The 22,430-nt window shown below is 45.8% G+C and overlaps 2 protein-coding genes across 6 annotated transcripts; both read right to left on the reverse strand.

Moving 5' to 3' along the window:
* Window positions 1-362: 362 nt before the first annotated feature.
* KLHL10 (kelch like family member 10) lies at window positions 363-12,175 on the reverse strand. 3 transcript variants are annotated; one of them, XM_028705438.2, is made up of 5 exons: window positions 11,991-12,175; window positions 8,620-9,109; window positions 6,603-7,220; window positions 3,524-3,673; window positions 363-1,255 (listed from the first exon to the last, which is right to left on the reverse strand). In XM_028705438.2, exons 2-5 carry the CDS (start codon window positions 9,037-9,039, stop codon window positions 881-883), a joined length of 1,563 nt encoding a protein of 520 aa, XP_028561271.1. In that variant the 5' UTR covers window positions 9,040-9,109; window positions 11,991-12,175; the 3' UTR covers window positions 363-880. The 3 variants fall into 3 exon arrangements, with proteins under 3 accessions (XP_028561271.1, XP_028561269.1, XP_028561270.1); XM_028705436.2 differs by having other exon boundaries at window positions 10,825-12,175; XM_028705437.2 differs by lacking the exon at window positions 3,524-3,673 and having other exon boundaries at window positions 10,825-12,175.
* Window positions 12,176-12,325: 150 nt separating this feature from the next.
* On the reverse strand, window positions 12,326-22,211 carry WDR24 (WD repeat domain 24). 3 transcript variants are annotated; one of them, XM_028705432.2, is made up of 10 exons: window positions 22,064-22,211; window positions 19,479-20,372; window positions 19,023-19,200; window positions 17,525-18,197; window positions 16,249-16,364; window positions 15,691-15,812; window positions 15,482-15,586; window positions 15,026-15,363; window positions 14,109-14,293; window positions 12,326-12,868 (listed from the first exon to the last, which is right to left on the reverse strand). In XM_028705432.2, exons 2-10 carry the CDS (start codon window positions 19,957-19,959, stop codon window positions 12,700-12,702), a joined length of 2,367 nt encoding a protein of 788 aa, XP_028561265.1. In that variant the 5' UTR covers window positions 19,960-20,372; window positions 22,064-22,211; the 3' UTR covers window positions 12,326-12,699. The 3 variants fall into 3 exon arrangements, with proteins under 3 accessions (XP_028561265.1, XP_028561266.1, XP_028561267.1); XM_028705433.2 differs by lacking the exon at window positions 22,064-22,211 and adding an exon at window positions 21,895-22,028; XM_028705434.2 differs by lacking the exon at window positions 22,064-22,211 and adding an exon at window positions 21,901-22,013.
* Between the last annotated feature and the right edge of the window lie 219 nt (window positions 22,212-22,430).

Below are 22,430 nucleotides of genomic sequence, written 5' to 3' on the forward strand. Positions count from 1 at the left end.
CCACCTACTCATGATGGGGAGGTCACACAAGCTGCAGCAATGCATATTGCTAGGGAAGAGGAGACAGAGCGCAGGGTTGCTCTTTCAGCGGCAGATGCACATTCCTAGGAATGTTTTGGCATAACTATTAGAAACATTCAGTGCTCCATACTTTTTCTGTTTATTAAGATTCTCCTAAGAAATTACACATCGTGCCAAAATTACTATATTTTGAAATTTAAAAAATAAAATCTGTTAAGTGCAACTAGGTAAGCCAAGTGTCTAAAGAAAACTACAGATTGTAACAGGGACATCTTGTGGAATGCCTGTTTTGCTTGGCAAGGTCTGTTACTGCTTCTCAATAAGAAATGGAAAATGGGTAGTCTGGCTGAATGGGTTTTATTGGATCAGCTTCTACTGCGGCAGGAATATGCAAGCTTTCTACTTACAAATGGCTCTTCATCTGGCAGAATGGAGGGTAGGAGCTATATCACTGGATACATATAAAGCAAGACTAACCCACAATCAACATTTTCCTAGTAGTAGCCTTTGCATGCTTTTTAACATTTCCGATTGCCTTGAGAGTCCTCCCCTACTACTCTTTTTTGTGTGTCAGAGCAATAGCAGCACAAATGGCAAATCCCTCTATCCCCTTCGTGGCTCTTCTCTGAATCCCATCACTGTTCTCAACAGCTTTGTTCATATCCTATAGGTCAGCTCTATGACTTCCTAAAGGATAAAAGAATGGGATTGGTTAAGGTCCTGGGCAGGGGAGGGACATATGCCACCAGCTCACCCACAAGGACCAGTCTCACAGCTTAAGGTGGAGGGGGAGAAAAAAGGTGAATCCACCTGTGCATATAGTTCTTGCTAGAGGGCTTTATTAGTCAAGGAGAGCTTTTCACACAGGTAGTGTACTTGTGGATGAGGAGTACTTGACCTCATCTCTCTGAGCTGACCCCACGTAGTTGTCCCGCCTGGCAGCGTACTCCCCAACGTTGGGCAGCCCTGGCACCACGCAGCAGCTCAGGGCACTGCGGTAGATACTCATGTCGTGGGCGTCGTACCACTCGTCCGTCTTCTCATCATAGCACTCAACGTTGAACGTTGTTGTGAAGCCGTTGAAGCCGCCCACCACAAAGAGCAGGTCGTCCACCACTTCGATGCCAAAGTTGCTGCGAGGGTTGAACATGGTTGGGATGGTCCTCCAGGTGTTGGCGATGGGGTTGTAAGCTTCTGCACTCCGAAGGCGGTTGGCTCCGTCAAATCCGCCCACCTGTGAGGCAGCAAAAAGACAGGGAGTCATTTAGAGGAGGAGGTGGTGGCGGCGGCTGCTTCACACCAAGTCAGACCACTGATCCAGGTAGATCAAGGAGGCACTGTGCAGATGCTGGGCCCAAACTCCCTTCAGTTCCATGCAATAGCAGTAGTCAGGGCTGGTGCAGAAGGACATTTTATTGCCCAAGATGAAGGACAAGATGGCACAAGAGGGAAGCTGCCATAGGGGCCAATGACCAGAAAAGAGAGTTGTTGTCATCTGATCAAGTCTTCTGTGCACACTGAAAGCTTGCATAGCACTAGTTTAAATCAACACAAATTGTTTCAGTAGAAGACTTCACTGAGGCATTTGACTCCCTACTTTAAATTACACCTCGGCATGGACTCACTACATGCCCTATATGCAAACTACAACTGTAGCCTTAACTTTACGGTGGGATAAAAGCAAAGACCTGCTATAGAGGGTTGCTGTACGGGTCACCAATACAGCACTTTAAATGCTTAAATTGGTGTACAACTGCTTGCAACTATGGTTATTCCATAGGCTACACGCAATCAGGAGAAGGATTCTAGAGCATCTGCTTTTCATGCATCAGACCCCAGGTAACTTCAGGTAGGACTGAGAAGGAACTCTGCCTGAAACCCTGCAAAGTCAGTCAATGTAGACAGTAGTGAGCTGGACAGAGCAATGGTCTCATTCAGAATAAGGCAGCTTCCTGCAGTGCCATAGCAATGGGGGGTGTAGGGGGGGCCGGCCGCACCGGGCGCAACATGGGGGGGCACGCTCGCACTCACAGCTCTCTGCCCCTACCGGGTTAGGGGGCGCAAATTACTTGCCTTGCCCCGGGTGCTGACAACCCACGCTACGCCACTGGCTTCCTGTGTTCCTATGTAATCCATTATATCTGCACTCAGCTGTTTGTTTTGACTTCCCCATTTCCTTCCTGGTGCAGCCCAAGCAATATGAATCAAAGCCCTGTCAGGCTGAGGACTTTTTCACTGTGGCTTGGATTTCTGTGGTTTAAATTGTTTTGTATGTGTTTTGGAATTATAAGAAACTTTAATGGATTTTTTTTTAAAAAAAACCCAATACATAAAAGCAATTTGACATGGAGAGGCTGAAATTATTTAGGCAGAGGTCACAGGTGGCATTTAATTTTTTAAAAACGAAAAGTGGTATATGAGGACTTAAACTGACCAGTCATGTGCCCCTAATACAGGAGCATATGAAATGGCTTTGCCTTGATAAGGAAGGACAGTCACTCTGAACATGCTCAGAAGTTCTCTTCCTTCCATACAACCTGCAGGTTGAAACAGCAAAAGCCTCCCACAAAAAAAACATGGCAGTGCATGGTAGTGTTGGGAGTATGTGATTTAGGAGCTTGACCCCAACTTCAGTGAGAGACTGTGGAAGCAATAGTTGCAACCCGCAGCATCAAACTGATGTATGGGAGAGAGTGGAACACTGTGAACTATGGACAAGCCACTGGAGGCCCTGCTTTCAGGTTTCCCTTGCTCTCAGTGTAGCCCCTGATCCCAAAGCATGTTTCCCAAAGAAAACATGCACTACTACACACAGAGGCCATGCAGAAACACAGGTTATAAGCTGCCACATCTTGCCTAACAATAGGTGTAATATATGGTATTTGGTAATTGTAAAGGATGTGCGGGTACAGGTAATGTCGCTAGTTAGCATTAGTGATACCTGAGCTATATAATATGCACCAAACCAAGTAACGTGTTCTTTGCTATTCAGTAATCTCAGAATGTGTGTCGGCAACTTCCTACATTGGCAACCTCCCACAACAGAACAGAACTTTGGTGTGAGAAGTGGGATGAGGATTCAGCAGAACCACCTGAAAGAATGGCCCAACATTGAGTGTAACTGCATGTACTTAGTGATTACCAAATACTATGTATCTTAAGCAGTAAGGCTGGCCCTGCTGCCATCACCACAGGTGATGCACAGGCTGCAGCTTGGAGGTCTTAGTGCCAGGCATTGAGACCCCAGTAGCTGCCTGAAGACGCCAGGTGTTGATACCAGGCTGAGAAGATCGCCACGCCCCCCAGAAGACCACTAAGCTACAGCATTCTTGCCATTTTGTGCCTATCCACTTCCTTAAATATATACAGTTCATGAGCAACAGCTTGGCAAGCACTTGGTCTACACCAAACCAAAGGGAGGCAGCACTGTTCCAACAACTTTACTGCCAAAGGGTCTGCAGGCTTGCCTGCCATTACGGGCACAAAAGGACCCTGGCCTTACTGCGTAGACGTGTTCTCCGTACGCTATCACGCCAATGCCGCTTCGCCTGCTTCTCATGGGTGCGATCAAGCTCCACTGATCAATCTTGGCGTCATACACTTCTGCTGTGAACAGGCACTCATTTCCGTTGAACCCACCACATATATAGACCTTTTTTAAAAAAGGAAAGCAAAAAATAGGTTTGTGAAAATATTGTTGAAATAAATTTGGTGCCATTGTAGAGAGAATTGTTGGCCCTGTCCACTTTACACGCGTATTGGTTTGATGGCTTTTTAGTTGTTATGGTATCCTCCAAAAAACCCTGGGGATTGTAGTTTGGTGAAAGCACTGAGAACTCTCACAGGCTTCCTAGGCCCCCGGGTAAAACTACAGCTCCCGTGATTCCTTGGGAGAAGAAATGACTGTTGTTAAGTGTGGATTATCAATTTTTAAATCCTGGCCTTCCTCCAAGCACCTCAAGGCAATGTATGTCGTACCTCCCATGTAATTCTTACAACAACACTGTGAGGCTATGTTAGGCTGAGAGGGAACGGGACAAGGACATTCAGTGAGCTTTGTGGCTATGTAGGGATTTGAAGCTTATTCTCCATAGTTCCACTATGACCACGGAACCCACACCAGCTCCTACCCTGGATACTCTTGAAAAGTTTGTATCAGGGTTTGGGAACCTGTGGCCCTCCAGATGCTGCTGGACTCCATCAGCCCCAGTTGGTATGTCCAATGGCCAAGGATGATGGCAGATGGAGTCCAACAACAGCTGGAGGACCACAGATTTTTCATCTCTGGTTTATATTAAAAGAAACCAAGGTTGATTTTCCTGTTGAAATAGCTGGATGGATAACCTCTCATTGCTTAAGATGTTAGAGCAGGCCTGCACAACTTGCCATTTATGCCTGATATGACGGTCCACCAGCAGCTTAATAGATGTTCTGTGTAACAGCCTGCCTGACACTGCAAAGCCAGCTGGGTTTATCCGGCACCTGGTAGGTCAATTTATGTGGCCGGTGGGCTGTTTCTAGCCAGATGTGGCAGAAATCATGCAGGGATTACAAGAAGCCAAATTGAAAAGGACGTTGGAAACTGCCTTACACTGCATCAGACTATTTGTCCATCCAGTTTAGTATTGTTTACACTGACTAGCTGTGGCTCTCCAGGGTTTCAGAGGTCTTTCCCAGTCCTACTTGCAGATGCCTGAGATTGAATGGATGCTTTACCCCCTGAGTTACAGCCCTGTTCCTTAAAATTATTTAAGATTCTTAAATATTTGTGCTCAGTTTATGGCCCTATATCAGAGGAACTGCTCAAGTATGGATACAGCACCGAAACTGATGGGGTTCCCAGGACGCCTGACCGTGAGATTCACTAGACAAAACATGTGTGGCTGGCAGTGCTTATTGTTATCTTTTTTTGTTTTTTCAAAAGAGATCTCAAGTGCTGATTTATTTCATTTCATTTCCAGAGAGATAGCTGCTGCACAAAAACAATGAAAGTCTTATAGTGTCTGATGAAGTAGGGCTCTAATTCCTAACCACTCATGCCATAATACGTTTGTTAAGGTTTAAGATGCCACAAGTTGCCACCATTTATCTTGCTTTGCTCTTCATCTGACAGTGTTCCCAGAGCGGCGACCAATATAAGCAATAAAAAAGTATATCCATCAATAAAACAATACTGCCAAGCAAACTATCACAATAATAAGCATTGCAAAGAGATACTGAAGGTTTTTAAAATCTACACGGAGCATTAAAAGGCCTAGAAAGATTTTCATCTGGTACCGAAAATAAAATAAAGATGTTTATTACTTCAGTTGATGGCAGAGCAGGGATATTCTCAAAGGCTGGACAGGTTTTTGCACTGGGGCTCTAAGCTATTTAAGGATGTCTAGGTTAAAATCAGAACTTTCCATTCTGAACAGAAACAGTTAATGTAGCTGATTTAAGATTGACATAATATGTTCTACATGAGTGGTCCCAGTTAATGAACATACTGCTATATTTTGCACTAAATGAGGTTTCAAAGCATCTTCAAAGGCAATTTCATGTACATGACATTGCAGTGTTCTAAACAAGATGTTGCCAGTGTGTGGATAACTGTGGCCAAGCTATTGTCATCCAGGAGGGGTCACAGCTGGTGCACCAGCCTCAGCTGGTAAAAGGAATTTCAAGATGTAGAGGCCACTTGGGTCTCTCTAGATAAGGCCAAATACAGCAACACTCCTCACACTGCAGTGATCACCACCTCTCAGACCACATGAGCCACCAACTCACAACACCGTCATCTTATCTGAACTGAGGTTCAGTTTATGGATCCCTCATCCCTCCCCCCCTCTGGTTCATTATCAATCAAAAGCAACTGTTTTGCATTTCCACAGTATTTCCATGTGGGTTTGATTAAAAAGAAAACAGAGCTTGGTGTCATTAAGTTTTGCTATTTTTCCTCTGTCCTAAAACCAGGTTTACGATACCTGTATTGTTGTCATCTTTACAGAAAGGAACAAAGGCTGGAAAAGGGGGGTAGTTTAGAAAGCAGCTCAGGATGGTGAGGGGCCTTGTGGACATCAGTCTAACCTCATTTCCTAATCTTCCCTTAATATTTAATTTCTTCTCTTGGAGGCAACCCCCCTAAAGTTTCACATCCATCCCTGTGACCTGTTTGCCTTAGCAGCTGGTTACCTTTTATAAACACTGGCCTACTTTATAGGGACACAGGTGGCGCTGTGGGTTAAACCACAGAGCCTAGGACTTGCCGATCAGAAGGTCGGCGGTTCGAATCCCTGTGACGGGATGAGCTCCCGTTGCTTGGTCCCTGCTCCTGCCAACCTAGCAGTTCGAAAGCATGTCAAAAGTGCAAGTAGATAAATAGGAACCGCTCTGGCGGGATGGTAAACGGCGTTTCCGTGCGCTGCTCTGGTTTGCCAGAAGCGGCTTAGTCATGCTGGCCACATGACCCGGAAGCAGTCTGCGGACAAACGCCGGCTCCCTCGGCCCATAGAGCGAGATGAGCGCCGCAACCCCAGAGTCGGTCACGACTGGACCTAATGGTCAGGGGTCCCTTTACCTTTTACTTTCATTCTCATTACCTTTCCATACAGGGTTGTAGCACTTGCATCACTCCTCTGCTCATGCATGGGGGCTATCAAGGTCCACTGGTTGGTCTCGGGCTCATACCTCTCAGCTGTGTTGAGACGCACATAGCCGTCAAAGCCACCCATGGCATAGATGAAGTTATCAAGGACGGTGACACTAACGTAACAGCGTCGTGAGTGCATGGGTGCAACCTGGTGCCACGTCTTCTTGACAGGCTCAAATCGCTTGACGCTGTTGAAGTAGTCCACACTGTCAAAACCCCCAATGATGTAGACATAGCCCTTTAAGTAGGCGGCACCATGGTACGCCCGGGGGCTCTCCTGCTGGCATGTGACGTTCACCCAGCGGTCTGCACGGGCGTCATACGTTTCGATGGCATTGGTTGGGCTCCCACCGCTCCAGCCGCCAATGGCAAACAAAATGGCGTACGGCAGACGGGGTCTCGTCAGAGGGTTGGTGAAGTCGGAGCTAGATGGTCCGTTCATGTTGAGATCGTACATGGCTTTCAGGGCGTCGATAACAATGGGCTTGCACTCCTCGCTATCCTTCACATAGTCATGCATTTTGACATTGTTCATAAAATATTCAGCATGCATCAAGGCCAGGCGTACCTACAGAGAGGGGAGTGAAAAGGACTGGTGCTAAACAAGAAGCGTAATAGGAACGAGGCACATTCCTGCCTTATTATTCTCAAGTTCATGAGACAGGTCTGTTTCGCCACCATCACTCAGCCTGTAAACCTTGGCCACTGTGTTACAGGAGTCTTATTATGAAGTGGTATCCTCTCAGGAAGGTGGAGGAGTATAACTAAAGCTGCATTGAACTGTCTAGCAGTGAGATCACAGTGAAGGTCTCCATGACATGAAGAAAAACTATGTTATGCAGAGCTGATGCTATGATTTATAACATCCTAATCAATTAGGAGACCAGTTATGAACACTTTCTTTTTACTGGAGGATCCAGAGAGCAGCAATCCTCCTTCTACCAACGTAATAATTTTATTTTATTGCAGTACAGGCATTAGGACAGCAACTGTTTGGTATTTGTCCAACTGATGTTTTGGGACTCAGCAGCATCCAGGACGGTTGAAACCCTGGCTGCCAAGAATTCACTGGATCACCAACAGAAGATTCCACCAGCTGCATTAATTGCCGATTATTAGTTTTGCGATGTTATGTTTCAGTGATACTACATGGCTTATTGGATATTGTTACTGTACTACTGTATTTAGATTTTGATTTTTGCATGAACTGTTTTGAGAAGTGGGGTGTTGTGCATGTGATGCAGGTGCCCTCCCACTGAGCTACAGCTCTCCCCCAAATTATGACGCTTGTATCCTTGTGGTTAGCCAGCTGCCCCAACGGGAAGCCCACAAGCAGGACCTGAGTGCAACAGCACTCTCCCCACTTGTGATTCCCAGTGACTTGTAGCAACAGCAGTTTTTCAAGAATAAATACATGAATGAAACTCAGGGCGACATACATAACAGCCTAAGAGCCTCCTAGAACAGGCCTATGGCCCATCTAATCAGCATCCTGCTCTTAAGAGTGGCCTACCAGATGACTATGGGAACCTTGCAAGCAGAGCCCGAGTACAACAGCTCTCCCCACTTAGGATTCCCAGCAATTGGCATTCAGCAGCAATTGGCATACTGCCTCTTGCACCAAAGGTAGCACACAGCCATTATATGAAGCTGGTTGGGAAGTTAGCCAGCACTGTAGATCTGGAGACATAAGGGGTGGGATTCAACACCACACTATTACAACCGTTCCGTCAGCTCACACAGTTCTGCTTGCCAGATGGAACGATTCCCCCCCTCCTCCCTGTGTGCCATTCTGGGGGTTCTCCCAAACCACCCCCAGAGCTTATGGAGGGAGGCACAGTGGGGAGAAGGGGGGGAGCCCTGCAGCGCTAATGGGAGTCCTTGCACTGGCTCCTTCTAGCACAAGTATTTAGTTAAATCTGGTCCTAGATACCTGATGGACCCCCAAGATATTTAAAAGGGCTAACCTTAGGGAGCAGGACTGCCATGTGCTGCTTTCGGTTTGTGGGATCGTGGGCAATCCACTTGAGGATGGCCTCAAAGACGGCGTCTTCCTGTTTCACATTGAGTTCGTCCTTTTCAATGATGTCTTTAAACTCATTGACCGAGAGCTCCAGGAATTCAGTAGACGCTTTTACCATCTCCTCAAAGTTGTGCAAGATGAACATATAGGCCGCCTGCCGCAGCTCCGGACAGAAGTAGTACTCTGTGAATTTGCAGATACCAATACAGTTCTCCAGGCACAGCTGGCATTTCATGAAGTCAGAACAAGCCCTGACGATGCCCATCACATTAAATTGGTCAGCAGCCACAAGAAGCCTCTCCACATTGTCCACGGTGATGGGCACTGTCCTTGTGTAGGCGTATTCGATAATGAGTTTCATCATATCTGGGGTTATGCCAGGAATATTATATACTCTCTTCTCTGAGTTGTTCCAGCTACTGGTAAACAGAGCTCTGAAAAAGAACACAACTATTTCTCATTGGTCTTTGTTGCGTCTTGGGGTCCTGTTCCTCAAGGGGATGGTGTTGGGTCCACCGGGATCCTCCAGCTAACCCGCTGAACCTCTATAGCAATCCCCACAACTTTTTGGTGCTCATGACAGCTGCAAGCCTCATACTGCTTCTAAAAGTTGAACAGGAATTGGCACTACTACAGGTGCCACGTAATACCCATTTGGCATTTGTAAGAACTCAATTGTTTAGTGTGGCAGCGCCTGCACTTTGGAACTCCCTGGCTATTGAGATCAAGCAGACGCCTTCATGGTACTTGTTTTGGCACCTGCTAAAAACATTCTTGTTTAGACATGCCTACCCAGATGCTTAGAAAGTTGAGGTGATCTGTTTTAGTGTTTAGGGCACACCTGCCTGACTAGGAATTCAATGCAAGATTGAGCAACCTTGCACTAGTTCCTATGAACAGGCAGCACCTGTCTACAATGCTGACACTGTAACCACACCCATCTTTAGGCCAGACTGCCAAAAAATAAATAAAAACTAAACAAAAAATAAATATTCAGACCAGATTGTCTAACATCAGGTCTGGGGTGCAATAAAAGTTGCAACAGATGGAATGCACATCAAGAGGCACATCATGGCTTCAACCTGTGGACTTGGTTGCCAGTGTAAACTATTGTTGACAATGACAGCTCTTGTCATGTTGGTGCATTGGCAGCTTATTATTTTAGTACTCTACATACCTCAACTGAAACATATTCCAGCTCACATTTGATAACTTCCTTGGGCTAGAAGAGTTGGGTCCTCAGTAGCTACTGGGCTGATAATGCGACAAGATTTTGCTCCTAAGGCAAGAAGTACAGTCACTTGACTGTATCAGCAAAATCTCAGAAACCGTTACTCAACAGAGCCAACCAGATATTAAACAAAAACCCTGTTTGCTCAAATAGCACTGTGAGTCTCCCAATACTACAAGTCAGTAATGACTCAGAAGTAGTGTGGGCTCTGTATTTTATCCTAGATGGGCATGAAAAGCCAAGGATGGTAGGGTCTCATTATCCAAGCAAATCCTTGCTATGGAATCCACTGTTCAAACAAATTAGAAACCTAGACAATCTTACCCCCTCCTGTCTTTTCTACTTTATTCCTATCCTGTGGGATTTCATTAACCTTCTTCTTGACTTATTTGGCTTTGATAAAAGACTCTGCTTCTGAATTATGCTTTTGGATGCCATTTGGCATCCCCTTGACTTGAAGACACAACCTGAAACTATTAATTGGTGGACATGAGTTAAGAACACACTCATTTACCTTTTAAGACAATTTGATTAAATGTTGCTGTAACAGAGAATGAACGTTACATTATAATATGGTTCTCAACTATTCTGGTAGTTTTTGTTTTACTAAATTTATCATTTAAATGGGAACCTATTCGGTGGTTTTGGCAATATGATCACTTATTTGAGTTTAATTGATCAGTTAAAAGGCAGATGAACAACTAATAAATTTCAACTGCCTGTCAACCTACTAATTAGTGGTTATGACTTCCACACAACTGCAATCTGGAACAGAGAGGGTGAACCAGCAGCCAACCACATCTTTGAAGACAGCAGGAACTCAAGCATCTATTACTGAATAAAACGAGCCCTTAAATCAAGACATATTCCTGGGAATTTTGCCAGAGAAACCAACTCTTGCCTGTTCGAAGCACTGACCTAAAATAGGAGCTGCAGCTACAGAGGATGTTCTTGTGGGCATTGAACTCGCACCCATTGACCTTGATGATCACGTCACAGAGCTTCCCTTCCAGTCGAAGTTCGTTGAAGACTGTACAAGCCATCGCACTCATCTTCCTCTCCATGTGGCGGTGGGAGTACCCCGCCGAAGCAGAGGCATCATCCATTTTTTCAAGGTGGGGGGAGGCAGCACAAAGAGCTGCCAGGCCTTCCACTTAACCCTCCTCTTGGAAAAAGGGTGTGATTGGTTCAGAGGTTCCAGAATCCCTCCCATAATGAGACCCTTGACATGACCAGGTTCTAGAATCTTGGCTGTCCTCTGAAGCAACGTGGTCCTGCTCACAGTCGGCAGCAGCACCTGAGGTTTGGATACCCTTCCCCACACAATTTAAAATAAATTTAATTGATGCGTAGACAGCTTTTGACTCACAGTGGGCCACAATTTAAACATCTCAAACTGAGGGTGAACCAGAATGTAATCTGTTCATGATTGTCCTAATTTATATCCTGAGATATTAAAAACCATTTAAATAAAACGGCAGCACATTATATTGAACATTGAAACAGTTCTTTTGCCTACGATATGAATGCTGGCTGCTTCTGATCTAATCCATATTTAATTTTTCAACTCGCCAACAGATGATTATTTTTACATCTCCTAAGGGCATGGGATGAGATATAAAGCTTAGAGCAGCAGCATGGGCATAGGGTAGGAATAACTGGCCAGGCAAGCAGCACCAAGATTTAGGGATCATTTGGATCAATATACTGAACTTGACCAACTATGCTATCCTGTAGCATGGAAGGCTGATGTTTCAGATTAAATGGAAAGAATAGCAGTACCAAAGACCAGGGGGAAAACAACAATATTGTTTGACTTGGCACTTGTTAGATATTATGTGAAGTAGTTCCAATTTGCCTTATGTTAATTAATAAGTTGGTATTGACCTTTAAAGCCCTTCACAGTTTAGGACCAAGATCCTGTTGGATCGCCTATCTCCTCATGACACTAGGCACTGACATCATTAGGTGCTCCCACCACAGAAGATATAGCTGTACTTTTTGTCTTCTTATTGCTGCTAGGAAGACCAATATGGCAAACTAATGCACTGGGAGTCAACTCCACTGAACATCATAGGACTTACTTCTAAGTAATAGTCATAACCATTTCTTCCTTGACTTGCAGAAGCTCGTTAAGATGATCTTTAGAGAACTCCAGTTCTCGCATTTTATCAGTCTGCAATTTACTACAAAGTTCTAAAAGTGGTAACAAATATAGTATTCCCTTGCTGGCCAGTGGTTTATGCTCTGCATCTGGGAGCAGGAAATTTAAATGTTGCTTAAAATTACACAGCTGAATACATATCCTGGAAAGAGATTTCCTCTTTGAGGAAGAAATTCAGATGCTGTGCCATAGCTCACTAATTTTAGGAGCATTTATGCAAAAGGATTCGGGAACTCTATAGAAAGCAGCAAGCAGTAAAGTTCACTGTGTTCTTTTAATTCAGTATAAAAAGTGGAATGAAACTCAAAAGTGTCTCATGGTGCCATCTTGGCTCATTAAGAAGTAGGTTTGTGCAGAATTGTGATAACAAAAAAAATGTATTATGCAGCAGTAAAAAAGGGGGAGAATGTAAGTGACCAGAAGCTTTCAAGAAGAATCGCCTGAGCGTTTAAAGTTTCACTGCTTTTTGTGAAGTAACGAAGGTCACCTTTCCTTCACAGTATCCTACTCACTAAGTTCTCTTGTGCAACTATGCCTCTAATGCCTCCCATAAACAGAGCTCAGTGCCAGTTCTAAGCAGCCAGTGCGTCAAGGTTTTGCTTTCCAGCGGACAAAGACTCCCATTAGGTTCAGGTGTATTCACAGAGATGACCACAGCCTGCAGGGCAATGGGAACTGGTCTCCAGCCATTTCATGATGTGCTGCAGGTGGCCACCATGACTGCAGCCCTGGCACCACACGAACAGACCCTTCACTACGTGGTGGCACACAGCGCACATGCTGGCACACTGCCGACATCTGAAACGAGACCACAGAATGAATCAACCAGAAGAAAATGACTTATCTTAGCAGTCAAATGCAACACAGATCCTGGAACATAAGAGTCCCAATGAGAGCTAACGTGATTACTGATGGACAAGGAGTAGGGAGACCCAGGTTCAAGTCCCTCACTCAGCCATGAAGCTTCAGTCAATCACGCTCACTCATCCTAACCTACTTGGTGGCATGAATAAAATGGTGCATGGCCATGTGTGAGAGAAACATGCAGGCCAGCCTAAGCTCCTTGGAGCAAAGGTAGGATATAATTGTAAGAAATACAAAAAATAAATAGAATGTGATAAGCAGTTGTAGTCTCTGCAGCTGTTAGGTGCATGACTCACCTGAAATTATATACCAATTCATTTCCCCCCACTATTGGGAGGTGCATTATAATGCTACAATTAATTGGTAGTTGTTGCAATAATGAGCTGGTGTATGTTTATATTCACTTGCTTTGATATATGCAAGTGGACCCTGGAATGCTGGGCTCTCAGCCCAGAGAGGGGAGCTATCTGTAAGCCTAACTGCTACCTATGGCCTCACCAACCAGGTGTGATGGGAGGTTATGGGTAAATTGACGTATGCTGCTTTGTGCATAAAGGATGTATATACACATTTGCTTGGGTGCTGACAAGTCATAACGACCTCTCAGTTGTGGTGTCCATTCCGCATCTGTAAAGGCAGTGAGGCTCTGCACACTGTGCTGTAAATTTACACTTTTTTAAAATAAAGCACCAGAACTGGCCATTCTGCCGTTTTTTACATCCTTCTTTGGACATAACTCGTTTTATAGGAGATCATATGATGTGACCTATGATAATGGACTGATAAAACGAGTAAGGCACACCTAGCTTCAAAAGCCTTCATGTAATCCAAGTGTGGGGGTAAAATGATTTTTAGCTCCTGGAAAACAAAATCACTTCCAGCTTTATTTATCAGGAAGTATGTATGCAAAGTGCTACTTAAAAGAGGGACGATAATTTAAGATGCTTTGGGTGCAGGAGATCCCAGGTTCAATCCCCAGTCTTGAAGGTTGGAAAACACCCCTGCTTGTGATCTCAGAAAGCTACTGCCACCAGAGTAAGCAATTTCAGATCAGATGAACAGTTGTCTGACTTGGAATAAGGCAGATTCATATAATTATTCTCAGTATGTCACAAAACTAAAACCTCTATATGTGCATACATGCACACAGTGTGTCTCTGCACAGGCCTCTCACCTGTCACAAATCCAGCCTTTGTTGCTCATGGGTCTTTTGCAATTGCTGCAGTTGATGTGCAGTGTGGTGGAGGCCTGGTTGAGGCAGTTGATGGCTCTGCACGTGCTCAGTTTGATCACCTCATTGGAGATGTTCCACAGCTGGAAGCGCTGCAGCAAGTCAATGTATGAAGTGTACCAGTGTTCCTGTGGGGTTTTAAGGCATTGCACACAAGTCACTTACAGTATTCGTCTCCAGAAATCTCTTTCAACCTCTCTCCTGCGACTCAAATCCTTTATTTTATTGAAATACTCATATATTGCCTTTTGCACTCAAGTCTATGAACAACTTCTAATGCAGGTGAAATAGAACGCAAAATTCATATGGATCTTTCCATGTTCCTCTTCTGCAGATGGATATTTTTAAGTTGGCCGTGGCCCGTCAAATTGGAAATAACTGGCAGGTATGTTTTGATAGCCAGACAATCTAGACCAATTCCATTTAATATACTACCACAAGCATTAACATGAAGAGCAGCTATTTTATTTCACGCACTTGCTGCCTTTCAGTAAACATGGAATTCAAGGTGGAGTATAAATGGATCCTGGGCAGACTCCCATCCAGGCATTCACCAGACCCAGACCTCCTCATGGCCACTGCCCATTCCACATGCCTCTCCTTCTGTGCCTGATCAGCACCAGCTCTGATAGATACAGAGGATAAGTTGTGCAGAGCTTACTACTCCTTCTCCTTGTATCTCTTGCTGCTTGCTCGCTTGGGGAGGGCAGGTGAATAGGCAGCAACAGTTAGGAGGAGGCGCAACAGGATAGGAGTTTTTGTGGATTGGTATGGGCTCCTTATTGAGTGTGCAGCTTTCAGCAGGTATCTGGTAATTATGACCCCCAATCCTAATCCTAAAATATAGAACAGAGAGGTACCTGTGCCTGGTCATCAATCTCCTTCCGGATACGATCCCCCAACACGATAAGTACAGACACCGCCATCTGCACATCCCCCTGTTCAGCATAGAAGAGCAACATGTCACGGACAATGGGGCTGAAGAAGTCAGCAGGCAGACGGCTGTCATACAGAGAGTGAGAGATGGAGATCAGGGAGAAAGATTCCACAGGTGTCAGCGACACAGTCTCTGCCTCATTGCCACTGACATGTGGGGAGTCTGCTTTGTCTTGTAAGTGATCCAGTGCAGAGGGATTGTCCACAATCTCATGACGCAAAGGAAAGGCCTCCTGGGGAAGGATGTACTCTTGCTCCTCAGCTGTTAAGAAAACATGGACCCGTGAGAGGGAAGGCAGACGGGGAAAGATAAACAATTCCACTCAACACAGAAAGGGGAACAGGAAGGACCAACAGTTCTCAAGAGTATATACACTCACTGTGAGGATTCTCATGGTCTATCATGTACAGGTCATCTTCATCTCCTTCCACATCCCCAAGGAGATAATCTGCAGGGACATCACTGCCTTCAGTCTCTTCGTTCTCTAGATATCCAAGAGTAAAAAAAAGAGGGAAGCAGAGAAGGGAGTGAGAAACAGTTCTTAGGTTTCTATGCAGGGTTGGGGGAGAGGTATGTCACCATTCTCACCATCGTTATTGATCAGTGTGGAGGAAGAATCCATGAGGATGTTTTCAGGTCGGTTCTCTCCCTTGCTCCTCTCCATCCTTGACTCACTGCCTATCCCAGAAGGAATATCTTTCAAGTTAAAGCTGGAAGAGAAACACAAATCTGTGTTACACCCAGGTAAAACCTGATGCTTCCAGCTTCCCTTCAACATCCAAGTCCCCCACTGGTTGCAATTCCTGGTTGGTAACCAAGTAACCACACAAATATTGTATCATTAAGATTTTGAGTTGAATTTTTCTCACGGCTCACATGAGAATCTACTGAGAGACCGGTAGCACTTCTGAACTTATCAGCAAGGTGCATTTTTTTCTGCCCTGTAGTATGCCCTATTTGCAAGGGCTCAAGAGTGGAAATGCGGGTCGTCTTACTTTTAACCAGATGAACACTCTGCTTAATGCAAATGGTGCTGGTAATGTGTAAATGAGACCTCTCATGCAACCAGCCCACCTACATTTGCCACAGTCAACATTCTACCTCCCATCTCACAACCAAGATCAAGGATGCTGAAGCCTTTTTTACCTGTTCATGAGTGGAAGGCTGGAACTACTCTTCCCAATGCTGTGATTAAGGTTTGAAGAGGGCACAGTGCTAGGGCTAGAGTAAATAATTCGGAGCATGGTCCATGTCTGAGCAACCTGACAAATAAGAGAAAGAACAGAAAGAGTTAAACTATCAACACCATGTCTTTCAGCTAAGGAAAAGGAATAGAGGCAAATGAGACACAAAGAGTAAGGTAATGGGCTATAGGCCACCACACACCACCAAAACAATTTCAGGTAATGTCTTATGGGAGAGGGGCTGAACATAGCCCTGGACTCCTCTTTACATGCCAGGAAACTCCTAGCTCTCTCTCAGGAATTTCAGGACTGAGACTTAGTTCACAGCAGAGGAATAACACATGCAACATCAGCCTCTACAACTGGTAAAGGTAAAGGGACCCCTGACCATTAGGTCCAGTTGTGGAAGACTCTGGGGTTGCGGCGCTCATCTCTCTTTACTGGCCAAGGGAGCCGGCGTACAGCTTCCGGGTCATGTGGCCAGCATGACTAAGCCGCTTCTGGCGAACCAGAGCAGCACACGGAAACGCCGTTTACCTTCCTGCTGGAGCAGTACCTATTTATCTACTTGCACTGCGTACTTTTGAACTGCTAGGTGGGCAGGAGCTGGGACCGAACAATGGGAGCTCACCCCATCATGGGGATTCGAACCGCCGACCTTATGATCGGCAACTGGTAGGAAGTATAATATCTCTGGATTTATAAGGTCTCTTATAAAATACTACAAGTATAGACTTCTGCTCACTACACATTCTCCTTGTGCCACTTAAGGCAGGAATGGGAAACTTACGGCCCTCTATCAATTGCACTCAAGGCAGACTCACTGGAATTAAAATTAGTCTTGACTATTCATTTCAATGGGCCTATTCTAAGTAAAAGTTACTTGACTAGAGCCCCAAGTGTTACTGGACAATAACTCCCATTATCCTCAGCCACTGGCAACACTGGTTGAGGCTGATGGGAATTGGGAGTCCAACATCAGAAAAGCCATAGTATCCCCGCACTTGACTTAAGGCTCTAATTCAGGCCCATGTTCTGGCTTTATCACAAGCCGCCAACTTCAGCAAAGAGACTTCTGGTACTCTGAGTTGAACATACATGCTGCAGGTTTGGATTCCAATACAATCAACCATGGCATCTCCTTCCTGGGTGCCTATTGGGACTAGGATATGTTGTAGCCCCCTCCCCAAATCTACCAAAGTATATGCGAATAACTCCTGCACAAAGGGAGCCCTTACCTGGTTGCGCTTGAGCTCTTTGGCTACTTTGGCATTATGGTCACACAGCTCTGCCAGCGGTCTCCCTGTCAGCACATACTGCTTGGCGGTCCGCACAAACCAGTCCATGCTACCAGCATCACACTCTGTGTCTGCTTCAAATACACTTAGGGCACTGGAAGAGGAGATGAACTCAAACTGTTCTGTGGGGTCTAGCTTGCGCTTGAAGAAGATAGGATGGCGCCGATCACGCTTACGGTTAGAATCAGAGGAGATGAGGCTCTCCTTGGCAGCAAAAGCCAGGTCCCCAAAGAGGCTGTAACAAAGCCCCTCAGGGTTAGCCCGGTCAATAGGCTGGATGGCATCCTTGAAGATATGCTGGTAAAGAGTGCTGTCCTTAGAGCCAGACAGGAGGAAGTAAGGATCGTGGAGATGACGCCACACAATCCCTGTGGTGACATCTTTGTGTTCCTCAAACATGGCAGAGGGGATGAAAGGCCGACGTACATCCCACACATAGATGTTGTGGTCCACCATCATGGAGCATGTGGCAATGTGGTGTTTGCATTCAGGCCGCCACTTGACCCTTGCCACAGAGGCTATTGTCTGCACACAGTATATCTCTTTGGCCCGGTTGGTGTTCATGTCCCAGACCTTTACCATCTTGTCTCGGCCCCCTGTGGCCAACCAGCCCCTAGATGAAGAGAAGAGAAGCTTAAGTGGCCAGTAAACAGTTCGGCAACCACCACTTTTCTTATACATGATCTACACTGACCGTATACCCAGCTACCAACTCACAATACTGCTAAAGTATGAGGGGCTAACCTGTGGTCCTCCAAATATGTTCAACTACAGCTCCCATCATGGCTGACCAGGAGTCATGCTGGCTGGAGCTGATGGGAATTGGAGCCCCCCATGTCTCTACTCCTGAGGGCTTATAGTGAAGTCATCAGTGACAGTGAGGGGTGAGGTGAGCACACATCCCAATCCTTGCTCTCACACACCTGTGTATCTTCTTTTCTTATCTGCATGACAAAACCTTCATACATCCCAAAATGCTGTTGGGCTACAGCTCCCATAAGCCTTAGCCAGCATGGCCCCTAGTCAGGAATGACTGGAGCTAGACGTCAGCAACATCTGAAGGGCCACAAGTTAGGAACCTATGCTGTAGTTCTTAGCCTAGAATTTCAAATTTAGGAAAATAATTTATACAGCATACTAACAAAAACAAGCTCTTGGAGAAAGAGCTTTGAGCTTTCTAAGATGCATTTTTGTAATATAATGCTTAAAAACAAAGCACTACACGGAAGATTTTTACTTGAGGAAGGCAATCTTAAGAACAGTAAATTCTCCATGGCTGTCTAAAATAATGTTTAAAAATAGGAAGAGAAAACTGCATATTTAAGAAGGAAGTATGTTCTACGGGCAGGGAACAGAGAAAGATAAGCTACAGAACAGAGAATCCTAGTGTACAACTTGAGATAGTGCCATAGGGAAAAAAGGAGTGTGCTGTCCATACCTGTCTTCCGGGTGCCAATCACAACAGAATACAGGCCCATTATGGGCTGTGAACATCCTCTCGTAGCGGTCAGGCCGGCGGATGTCCCACAGCTGAACATTTCCATTCTCAAAGGTTGCAGCAAAGGTAAAGTAATCACGTATACTAAACTGGACGTCACGGACACTTTCTGATTGACCTGAAAGATAATGCAACAGACAGCATATTTAGCAAGTTTCATATATGGCTCATCTAGATGACACTCACCATCTGTAATCATACTCTAGCACAACAGATTTGAGGCTCAAGGGCCAAATCAGATTCTCTCTCAATAATTTGGTCACACCTTGCTTTCGGCCCAGCCCCAACAAACTCATAGCACTGCCCTTTGACTAGGTGTAACTAGAAAAAGGTACTCTTGACCATTGCTGAGAGTGTTAAGAGCCAGGCACAGCGAATTCAGAAATGACTCCTTACCTGAGAATGTGCTAACAGAATCTTTCTTGCGCAGGTCAAAGCATTTCATGTAGCCATCCTGGGATCCACTGAGAAGCATGTATACCTCCGTGGGGTGGAAGCACACCTTGTTAACTGTTCTTTTGTGCTCGGTGAAGAGCTGGTCCTGCTTGTTACGAGATGGTTTGCCGAGGTTCCAGGTCACGACGACGCCATTGGTGGCTGCTGTGGCCAACAAGTTCTCATCCATCTGGTGCCACACCACGTCGGCACAGCTGAAGTTCAGGGATGGCTTGCGGCCAACACGCAAGTTCAGCTTCTCCACAAACTGGTCTTCTTCTATAGAGTAGATCTTAAAGATGTTACGCCCAGCTACCACTACCTGGGCAGCATCACGACATACACTAATGGCATTGGCAGGGGCATCCAGGTGGCAGAACATGGTCCGTCCAGTGATGGTATTGCCACCAAGGGCAGTGGTCACCCTAGCCATTTTCTCCATGGCTGCCTTCTGAGGGGCTCCCTGTGGTTCCGCCGGATCTCCCAATGACCACACAGCAGGAGCGTCTACAGCTGTATCTTGATGGACAACTTCACAAAATTAAACTCAATCTTGCAAGCTCCTTCATCCACTAAAGCTTCATTTTAAAAAAGGAATATTCAGCACTTGAAATAAGGTCCTACCCAGAAATGGGCAGCATCTTAACACAAGGAAATGTCTGAAGTGATCACATAAAGCCAATGCTTACAGCTCCAGAGTGAGTTTGCATTGAAAGCTTACTTGGCTTTAGGTCTACCTTGTGTGGAAATTTCTTTGTCAACCATCAAGCACTTCTTTTCCTACATTCAAGCAGACTCTTGACAAAAACTTTTCACTTGCAGGATAGCTTCTGGCCGAAGAAATTCAGCAAAGTTCTGAAACACAAGACAGAATTGTTCAGGATGCAGATCAACACACACACACAGAGGGAGAAAATTAGTTAAGCAATAAACATCTCTCTCAAAGCATTGGACACTGAAACAAGACCAGTACCCACCATTGTAGAAGTTGCCATTTGCTTCTGAGAACCTGCATAAAAGAAACTGACACACCACTAAAGGCAAATGTTTTAATGTCTTTCATATTTTATTTATTTGTTGTCATCCGTCTGTCTCAACAGAAATAGAGTGCGCCTCCAGGGGTGAAGTCAAAGTACTGGAGAATCACAGCACCTGCCGTGTCTGCAGAGGCCAGCAATTAATAACTGCTGCCGCCCCTCCCAATTCTTATTGTTGCATTAGCAGCACCAAAGTGACCTCCTTAGGGAGCAGTGTGCATGGAGGTCCTGGACTGCCCAGAGGACAAGACCCCCCTCTCTGCCTTGCTGATGTGGTCCAAAGGGAAGCAGAGCAATACGTTTGGCACCAGCTTGGCTGCAGGAATTGGCAGAAAGTGTATAAGACGACATCCAACCATCCGCTTTAGAGACTCCACTCTGGATTTGTGTAGGGTTTACTCCTTGGCCTTTTCTTTTCCCAAAGATGTCCTGCAAGGCAGCAGGTAATTTGTTTATTTACTGAATATCCCACCATTTCCTCACTTGAAACTAGGGCTGACAACAAGCGTTGCAGCCCCAGTTGAATATATTGCTGGGAGGGATCAACTTTAATTGGCAAGACTGACAGTTAATGGCACATGTATTTTTGGGATCATCCACACTAACTTTTTGCCCTGCACTTTCCCAATCCGTGTCCAGGCACTTTTCTTCTCTCTGCCACTTTTCCCAGGAAAACCCAATCTGTACCCCTAAATCGGAGCAAATGGCAATTCGGGTTTTAAGTGGATTTGCTCCGATTCAGCACTAAAGAGCAGGTTTTTGCGGCTTGGACAGGAAGCTTTAAATTGTGGAGCCGTGCCTAGAAATGCAGAGTAAACGTTAAGTGTGGAAGAGTCCTAAATGTAACACGAGTCTCCTTATGATGCAATAGATGTGCAGCTCTGGACCACCGCTTTAATGGAAAGTGAACAAATTATACCTGAATGCTACGCTATCAAAAAACAAAGCACAACTTTTTCTGAAGTTTGGCATCTGTTTATTGAATACATCAAATTAAAGCAACATGGCCAGCAGCCGCCCTCTTCTCACGGTTTCCTTTGGAAAAAAACTATTATCGGATAACACGCTTATGAAGAACAATAGTCTGGAATTATAATGCTATTTTGTTGTAATACGACCCTCCTCTCTTCTCCCCCCCCCCCTTTTCCCTATATCGTTGTGACCATTGGTTTTTTTGCGTACTGGAAATGAAAGCAAGAACGATTACCAAAAAATACAAATAAAATAAAAAAGCCAACACCACAGATTAAAGTTTGCTTTAAAACTGAGCTTTGGTTAATTTAAAAACAAACAAACAAGCAAACCCGCCATGCCATGTATTCAATCCAGCATTTCCTCACCCTTACATGTCTCGGGAGCTCAAAAAGATGCGCTGCATATATAAATACGCAGCAGTTTTAGTCCCGCGCGAGGCCTACCCAGCCTGGCCTGGCTTCCCTCAGCCTTTCACCAGCGAGCGCCCGGCGAGGCGCTGAGGTAAAAAGCAAAAGCAAACGGGCGGCAGCTCACCTGGCAGCGGGCCGAGGCCGCCAGGCCAACGGTTTCACCGATCGCTGCTCCCGCGGCCACTCCTGGCGGGGCCTCCGTCGCTCAAGGCAGCCGCCTCTCCTTCCGCCGCGGAAACCCGGCCCGCCTCGCCCGGCCCCTTCCGCCACCGGCCAGGCCGCTCCGCCCTTGCTTGCTTTCCCGCCTGCCGGCCCCCCACCCTTCTCGGCCCTTCGCCGGCGAGCCCGCGGGGCGTTGGGAGGGAGGCTTCACCCGTCGCCCCCGGCTGCGTTTTCCCGCAGGATCGCGGGGGGGGGGGGGAGTCGCGTTTTTCAATGCTCCCGTGTAATTTATTTACAGTGGTACCTCGGGTTACATACGCTTCAGGTTA

The sequence above is a fragment of the Podarcis muralis genome, chromosome 14, assembly GCF_964188315.1.
Source record: "Podarcis muralis chromosome 14, rPodMur119.hap1.1, whole genome shotgun sequence".
NCBI classification, from domain to species: Eukaryota; Metazoa; Chordata; class Lepidosauria; order Squamata; family Lacertidae; genus Podarcis; species Podarcis muralis.

Coding starts and splice junctions, on each gene's coding strand:
- KLHL10 (XM_028705436.2), bottom strand. CDS start 11,012: ATGGATGATGCCTCTGCTTCGGCGGGGTACTCCCACCGCCACATGGAG. Junction 9,110..10,824: donor AGCTGCAGCTCCTATTTTAG/GTCAGTGCTTCG, acceptor GTTCTTTTTCAG/AGCTCTGTTTACCAGTAGCT. Junction 7,221..8,619: donor TGGCAGTCCTGCTCCCTAAG/GTTAGCCCTTTT, acceptor CCCTCTCTGTAG/GTACGCCTGGCCTTGATGCA.
- WDR24 (XM_028705432.2), bottom strand. CDS start 19,959: ATGGAGAAAATGGCTAGGGTGACCACTGCCCTTGGTGGCAATACCATC. Junction 18,198..19,022: donor GATTGGCACCCGGAAGACAG/GTATGGACAGCA, acceptor CTCTTCATCTAG/GGGCTGGTTGGCCACAGGGG. Junction 16,365..17,524: donor AAGAGCTCAAGCGCAACCAG/GTAAGGGCTCCC, acceptor CTTATTTGTCAG/GTTGCTCAGACATGGACCAT.